The 8,447-nt window shown below is 35.4% G+C and overlaps 1 protein-coding gene across 4 annotated transcripts; it reads right to left on the reverse strand.

The window, feature by feature from the left end:
* Positions 1–2,004: 2,004 nt before the first annotated feature.
* On the reverse strand, positions 2,005–8,064 carry LOC103711985 (uncharacterized). Of its 4 annotated transcripts, none has more exons than XM_026806552.4 (4): positions 7,748–8,064; positions 7,321–7,357; positions 7,121–7,242; positions 2,005–3,660 (listed from the first exon to the last, which is right to left on the reverse strand). In XM_026806552.4, exons 1-4 carry the CDS (start codon positions 7,991–7,993, stop codon positions 3,565–3,567), a joined length of 501 nt encoding a protein of 166 aa, XP_026662353.2. In that variant the 5' UTR covers positions 7,994–8,064; the 3' UTR covers positions 2,005–3,564. The 4 variants fall into 4 exon arrangements, 3 of the variants coding, with proteins under 3 accessions (XP_026662353.2, XP_008796567.2, XP_008796566.2); XM_008798345.6 differs by having other exon boundaries at positions 2,005–6,732; XM_008798344.6 differs by lacking the exon at positions 2,005–3,660 and adding an exon at positions 6,734–7,043.
* Positions 8,065–8,447: the final 383 nt, after the last annotated feature.

The following is an 8,447-nucleotide window of genomic DNA, read 5'->3' on the forward strand; positions in this document are numbered from 1 at the left end:
TGAGTTCTACTTGGAGTGGGAATCATGGAGTCCTAATTGGATTAGGATTTCAAATTAAATTAGAGTCCTACTTGGAATAGGATTTCTAATGTCCTAATTGTCTTAGGGCTGAAATTTGAACAAGTCCTGATTAGATTAGGATTTTCTTAAGTCCTAATTAATTTTAAATTTAATCTAATTAATTTCATGACTCCTAATTGGATTAGGATTGAAGAGTTCAATAGAGTCATGGTTCAATTAAGTCCTAATTAGATTAGGATTGGGAGGAAATTGATATAGGTCCATACAAGTCCTATTTTGACTAGGATTGGACTCATGCACTAGACCCAAATTAAATCACCCATTAATTTGATTAAGTGGCAGATTTAAATGGATAAGAGGGAGGGAAATATGCCCCTCCCTTTGAGCCATGCGTGGGAGAAAAAGGAGGGGCGCATGCCCCTCCTAGGTGGCATGAAATAGAGATAAGGATGAGCTCCTAAAAAATAGGAGCTCATCTTTATCCCTTTGCAATTAAAAAGGGAGCATGGAATTTCGGCCAAAATGAATGTTTTTCTCCTCATTCCAGCCGTGAGCACCCTCCTCCATCTTCCTCCTTTGAGCCACAATCAAGAGAAGAAAAAGAAAAGCTTGGGACGCCCTCTTCCTTCTTCATCTTGGTTCCAAAAAGGAAGAAAAAGAGAAAGGCTGCGGGTCTTGTTTTCTTCTTCCTAAATCCATCCTTCTTCTTCTTCCTCTCAAGCCAATCAAAGGTTGATTCAAAGGAGAGGACTTCAGCCATCCATAGCCATCTCTGCAAGGGAGCTAGCACCCCGGTGAGATCCAAAGGCTTCGATCGAGTCAGTACTTCGTGTGGATACCTGTAGAGGCCGGACGCGTGTGCGGCTTCCACTGAGCCTTGATCAAATACCACGTAAATTAGATTTGCGGAGACCATCTACCCGCACAAGGTGAAGATCTGATCTTCTTAATGATTTTAAAATGGTTTAAAATAATTTAATTCTAATCTATCTACAAACGAATGGTTTTAAAATACGTTCATGCGATGAACGGATTCCGCATATGTTTTTCCGCTGCAATCTGAAAATTATTTCGAAATTTTCATGACATATGAGGGATGCTAACACATGAGTGTCCATTCCCGACAAGCAACAGACAACAAGCTTCCTTCCCAACCAATATCTGGCGTCGAGTATTCTTTCCGACCAGCATCCAATAACGAGCATTCTTTCTGATCAGATTTTGTTCTTGCTTCTCCACCCATCACGTCATACAAATCGGAAATGTCGGTGTTATTTGCTGATTTCGAGTTCTACTTGTCGAATACCGTAGACATGATTTCTTAATATTATTGTTGTGGATGAGAATTTCTATATCTACAAATATAGAACTATGATAGCTTTAGTAGTCTATTATCAAAAAGATCCAAATTAGTACGTGCACGAAAATTCTTATTTTTGGATGGTGCATTAGTTGCATTTCGATAGCCTAGTATGGATAGACGGACTCAAGCGACAAAACTTTTGATGCTAGTTTCCTATAGTAGAAAATTTTAGAAGTATTCATTTGTCGTAGGTGCAGATTGCTTTTTTCCTTGATGCATGATTGTTTTCTAATAATTCATTAAAATCAAGCTCCAAACCAAGAGCGCCTGACAATTGTTCTCTTCTTTGGATGTTGGTTATATCAGTTAAGACTAGTTTAATTTTTTTAAAAAGATTTTCTAACATGGCATTTAGGTCTATTTAAGTTATAGGTTAAAGTATTGAATAAAAATAAATCTCAGAAGGATAAGCATAGATTTTTCATAGTATTGGATGTAAGTATAATTTATTCCTAATTTTAAAAATTTTTTGTAATTTACTTATCACTTAGAGGTAATTTTTATTTTTCACCTAAAATAATTAGATTCACTAATACCGTTAATTTAACTGAGTATAAGTGTAGATTTTACAGACTATTGGATGTAACTGTAAAAAATGAAAACTTCACGGATCTTTGTAATTTACTCAAATTTTTAAATATATGTTGGCCACATTTTTTTTTCCTGAAATTTTAGACCAAGAGAATGGGCAAGTACAATAATGGGGCGGTGTCAGGAATGTTTCTATCTAATTGCAAAAAATGATGCATTGTTGAAAAACCTAGTATTTGAATTATTAACTATGTTTTTAAACAATCATTTTCTAAAATTATTTCTCATATTTTGAAAAAAAGAAACAAATCTTTAAAAGAATCACTTTTATCAAAGGATTATACCTCCCCAGCGCGGTCGAAAACAAAAAGGGCAAAAAGCTCCTCAACCAATTTACATTAGTGGAGAAAATCTTGAACCTTTATATTTTTTTGAGGCTATCTAAAATTTATAAATATGAAGAAAAAAGATAGAATTTTCGTGGCATCAAATACATCCTAGTAATCACACCATCATGGAGAATTTTCCAATCAGTTTGTTAATGTGGTCTAAACTTGAAAAGGGACCAGAGAAAGCAATAAAAGGAAAATTATTCAGCTGACAAACACATCATTGAACAAAATATGCTACATCATACTGCCACCAGAGCTAATACAAGAGCCCCAGTCATACCAACCAATACGCATGGTTGATTTCCTTCAAAGAGTGTTATTATTTATTTACACTCATTAAATCTTCCTTTTTAACAATATTGCAACATCTTGATTAGAAGTCTGTAGGTAACAGCAAGCTGAAGACAACCACCTCATGAGAAGGGTAGTGAGTGAGGTATGCTTTATACACAAGCATCAGCTATCCTGTCCATTTTACCAGCTTCAAGGTGAATGATAAACAAATGCAAGTTCTATGATAAATACCACGAATTTTTCCTGGCTGGTGGTTAAATCTAAAACAAGTTTTCTCAATAAGATGACACCATCATGGACACAAAGCCCAAACCCTCACAGTCAGTTCTTTATCATATGCAAGGAACTTCACTGGGCTTTATTGCCATCTTAAAGTAATAGGCGTTCCCTCAACAGGAAAAATAATAGGCCTTTATTCTTCAGTATGCCAACTTTTGATACTTTAATTCCTACAGCTCATCTAAATTCCCCTTTCTTCAGCTTGTAATAATTTACCGCTTTCCATAGATAGCCATAAAATGGAACCAATCAACCAAACTTCTTAATTCTGCGATGCTTTCAGGAATACAAGAATCAGTAAGGTTTCAAGTTTTACTTATCCACTTGGATACCAGCTGCAGTCAAAACATGGCCTAAAAACACCACATGGTTAGTCATTAAGCGATGCTTCTCTGTTTTGATGTACAACAAACTAGCATGTACTTAACAGCATATCTTAAGGGATCACTTGGACTTCACCTTGCAAGCACATACCTCTTTGATGGGAATTACATGACGAAACATCTCGACATAACAGGATTCACCAAAAAGGGTTTCCAATAGATAAATATGAAATTTTCCTAAAACAATAATTGCAAAGTCTTCTACCTTGCAAGCTGCTCTAAGTTTTCTGATGGAATGTACTGAAATCTGTGGGGCATCAAATATGTGTTTTTAGGTCACAATATGCATATCATAGATCGGCTATAGACTATTGTTGTTGACATCACTGGATCTCTCCCGCCTTCGATTATGAGAATCAGATGACAAATTGCAGACACAACTCACTCTCAAGGCAGCCTGGAAGACAGATTGGTTTGCTATATTTAAAGTCCAAAATTTGAAGTTTAAATCTCCAAGGAATCATACAAAATGAAATGAGAATCAAACAGGACAGTCACTAATCCACAAAACCAGTTAACCAAATATAGGATTTGAGGAACACATAGAAGATTGAAATCAGTTTCATGGAAGTTACAATCTGAAGGTTAACTTGGCATGGAAGGAGATGAGGAAGGGCTCTCATTAACGTTTAACTACTTAAATTAAGTCTCCTCTGTTGGCATAATCAGTAATACTAGTGAAAGATAATAACTGACATGGGCAAAGTTCTGCTGGTGCGCAGATACAGGAGGTTTGGATCCTTCTTTAGCTTTATTCAAACTCATAGAATATATGTATGAAAATACAAAAAAACTGATATATTTCTAAGATTGTAATGCAAATGTTTTGTGTGCGTTGTGCGGCTACGTGGCTGCAGAAGCACCTTGCTGAATAATCACATGCTTCGAGCATGCCAAGATATTATAATGATCAAATGAAATTGAAAACAGCAGCAGAAATTGCTTCAGCTGAAAATGGTACAAACTGCACGAGTCCAGACTATGCACTTCAGTTCAATTTGTTATGGACTTTAAAAAGCAACGAATAATAAATGAACTCAATAAAAAAACAAAAACGGATATTGCAATATAACCATAAATATTTGCTATATGAATCCTACGGCATGTCTTCATGATCAGTTCCAATCATGGTTAAGTCAATTTAGGTGAAAAGCAACTGTAATTTTTTAACTTTCACTCAAAAATCTTCTTTGCTCTTCTACCATTTTAACCGGCCCATTACCTGAATTCAAGACCCTTCTTCATGAGGGTTGCCTGTAGCTTAAGCTGCATATGTATAGAACATGTTATGCGTCTTTCCCTTGCCTTATTCCATATCATCATGCATTGTTTTCTTACTGCAGTATGTGACCATGACTAGATTTTTCTATTTAAGTGTTTATAAAGCTATGCCATTCAATTGGGAAAACAGATATATTAGGCGAAGAAATGCAACCATTAATTACAGTGTTGCACAGACATGGATATGAGAACAGGATTCGGATGCATATCCCAGTGTCTAACTCAGCAAGGGAGAAAAAAAGATATGGGGATACATAGGATAAAATTATAGTTTTAACTGAATTATACATATATTTATGCCATGGATATCGTTTGTTTAAACATTAAAAATAAACAATACAGAGATAATGTTTGTTGAGGTCTTTCAATAAAGATGTTTCTCATTCAAACTTCCCAATAATTTCAATACCTACATCCTTGGCCAATCATTAAGAAGAATAAATACTCACTTCTATGAAGGGTCAAATTCATTGTTGGAAGAGTTCAACTCTCCACCAATCTTTGAAAGTGACAACTCTAGAACTTCACAATATTGAGGTATCTCATACATATCCGAGTTGGATACATATTTGATACAGATTTATAAGCCAAACGAAGTCGAGGTAACCTTGGTTAATTAACTAGTAGTAAAATATTTCAAATTATATTTATGATCAGTATCAAGATTAAATGATACATATGAATGGTTATGACTATTTTTATGGGTATAGATGCCCAGTAAGTTGATATAGAGTCCAAGTAAACAGCACCTTTTTTTCTTTCTTTCTTTCTTCTTTCTTTTTGTTTTTTTGCATGCCTGTGGAGTGGGCTGAGAAAATCAACTTTTAACTTTAATGAGAAAACATTCATCAGTAAAGCTTGGCTAATAAACAATAAATATGTTTATAAAATTTAAAATGTAGATTGAACAAAGAAAACAAAATGAAAAGGCACAAGCCAAAAACAATCATGTTCTTAATAAAAACTAATAAGATTCTAAAATTCACGTGTCTGATTGTATCAGTGGTTGATACCAGGAAACTCAACATTTTTGAATAAATGCTATAATATTTTGCTTCTGTTAGCATTTCATAACTGTTTGATCCATAAATTATTGTATAAGAATTTAATGTAGGCATAGATTAAGAAAGATTTAGAACTCTGACAAAGAAAAGAATGGAAGCATGACTAAGTATTAATGCAAAGTCTTCGGTAAAAGTACCAAAAAGTTCTATAATTCAAGATAGCATAAAAGTACAAGATATAATGGAATAGTATTTGTGAATTAGACATTGTGCTAAATGCGATAATGCAAAATATTTTTGATTACTTGTCTGTTTTACTTGATATATTTCTAGAAACACAAACAAGACATCAAGTTTATTAGTATAGTACTTGTGCTTTGCAATATTTTCTCCTTAATTTTTACACAAGGGAAGCAGTAGGCCTTTGCTTATACATAATAATACTCATCACTCTCCTCACTTATGCTCACTTAACTTTACCAGTAGAACTTCTATAGCAAGGGAAGAAAGGATAAAAGGCATCAACTGCACACCTTTGTGTTTCTAAGATTATCTCCACACCTCAAGTCCAGAAAGTACCTTACTAGGGTAATACATGAGCTACCAAGCATTCTTCTTTTTGATCTTGCTACAATCTTCTTATTGTTAACTTTTCATTTTAGGATGGAAGGTGGCTTTGATAAAGATTACGACAAAGCAGAAGAATGTGCAAGTGATGGTGTGAATTTGCAAGAGCATAAGGGTAAAACTCAGATCAGTAAGACTGTTGCATCTAACTTCATCTTCCTATATAACTAAGAAATTGTTGACAAAAGCAATCCTTTGCTACCTCCAGTTGGTAAGTCAACCACAACATAAACTATTTCACTATAGAATACTAACTTTAATTATCTGAAACTCCTCCTTTTACATGTATCATTTGACTTGAAATTAGATCCTTCCAAGTACATGCCAAAACTCCTGCTACTGTCATATACCCAAGAACTATCAACAGCACACTGCCATAGTATCCTTGTTGGAGAAGTGGGAACGTCTTCATAAGAGCATGCTAAGCTGACTCAACACTTACCTGACCCAATATACAGGAGTAGAACTTCCACCAATCAATCACAAGGAGGAGTGATTTGTGTCAATTAGATAAGTGATTTTGAGCTCATTGCTCAAGGCAGTCTTTAATCCTGAATCTGGAAAAACTAGAAATAGATAATATTGTTGACAAGTTCATACATTTATTATATACAAACTATTTTATATTACAAATGCAAATGCAATTTAAATCATAAAACATCCCAAGATTAGAACAACAACATGATCTTTTTAAACCATATTTTGAGAAAGCTTTGCCACGAAGCACCAAAATAAAAGATATTCTAAGTTGATTACACTGTTGCTATAAAAGACAAAAGCTAATAACCACCCAAGCCTCAATGCCTCAAAAATTTTCTGGACTGTCATCTAATTGTCTCTCATCTTCAATATCCACCTCCAAAATTTCCTAACCAAATCAACTTCATGTCAATGCTATCTTCAATATGTCAGTTTTGTACACACACTATATAAAGAGTAACTTACCGGGATCCTATTCTTGAGATAATTACCGAGCCGTGCTAGGACTATAGCTCGCTGATGCCAAAACCGGCCTTGAAGTCTAAGCTTAACAAAGGGGCCATCTAATTCAGCAAGATCAACTTCACCTAAAAAACATTTTTATAGTCGCATCAATAGAACACTTAAACAGAGAAGAACACGCTTAATGTAAACTATCAGATTACCTGTTATGCCGACTGAGGAATCAAATATCTGTGCAAACTGAACATGAAAAACATGCAATTAGTCTCTGAAAGGTCATAGTTATTGTCATTGATGAACAAGTCCCATAATATATAAATTATGGACAACAAACATATATGCCCAACACCCTGCAAAAGATAGAAAAAACAGAGAAGTATAAAGTATCCAGATCCAATATTATATCCAACCTCAAATTCGTATGGTAAACTAATTTTTATCCTTAACATATTCCTTCTATTGGTTAAATTAAAAGGCGCCGAGCCCATTCATGCATGCACGTTGACTGTAAAATTTAACCAAACTATGCAATTGAGGACATTATTACTGATTCATATAATTACAGGAAAATAGAATTGTTATACAAAAGATCGTTCTTTAAGCCCAAAATACCAAAAAGGAGCTACTTGCCTCCGATCTAGCGTCGATTAGGACCTGGCGGATGTTGTCCTCGTTTAAATCGAGGGGAGGGAGAGCTGCAGTTATCGTTGGGGAGCGCGATCCCCTGGGAAGGGCCTTGAGTTTCCGAGACCGAAAGCTTCGGCTTTTTAGGCTTAGGGTTTGGAAATGGGGGATTTTGGAGAGGTTGGAGTGAGAGCAGGGAGAAGGAAGAAGGAAAGGACTGGTCAGGCTCGTAGGGTGGACTCGCAAGGCCATGCCTGTTTAATTTTGAAGGTGGAGGGACAGAAGCAGGGACATCTTATCCCTTTTGGATCAGGCATCTTCTTATCTTGATTCTTCCTTGCTTGCCCTTCCCTTTCTTTTTCTTTTTTTTCCGAAGATAAATAAGTTTAAGAAAAATTATATCTGCACCATGTGCAACATATGGCCATACATCATGCTAATCAGGCCATCTTATTTCTGTAAGCTTTTTTTTTTTTTTTTTTGGTACAACGGCAGCTCACACCCGTCGAGTATGAATGCAGCCAACAAAAATAGAGAACAAATGACTACAAAGAGGCTCCATCATGGACGCATGGTCCACCCAGATAAAATCTTCCGAGTGATATGCAGCAAATGAGACAACTCAGTCCGTGGCACAGTTTGCCTCTCTATAAATATGAGTGATCAGGTGAAAGTTACACTCCCCCAAAGGTCGGCATATGTCATG

The sequence above is a fragment of the Phoenix dactylifera genome, chromosome 11 (genome assembly GCF_051530095.1).
Source record: "Phoenix dactylifera cultivar Ajwa chromosome 11, Ajwa_hap1_PhDact_Kaust_v1.1, whole genome shotgun sequence".
In the NCBI taxonomy this organism is placed as follows: Eukaryota; Viridiplantae; Streptophyta; class Magnoliopsida; order Arecales; family Arecaceae; genus Phoenix; species Phoenix dactylifera.

Coding starts and splice junctions, on each gene's coding strand:
- LOC103711985 (XM_026806552.4), bottom strand. CDS start 7,993: ATGGCCTTGCGAGTCCACCCTACGAGCCTGACCAGTCCTTTCCTTCTT. Junction 7,358..7,747: donor TAATCGACGCTAGATCGGAG/GCAAGTAGCTCC, acceptor TTTCATGTTCAG/TTTGCACAGATATTTGATTC. Junction 3,661..7,120: donor ATCTCAAGAATAGGATCCCG/GTAAGTTACTCT, acceptor TCTGTCTTCCAG/GCTGCCTTGAGAGTGAGTTG.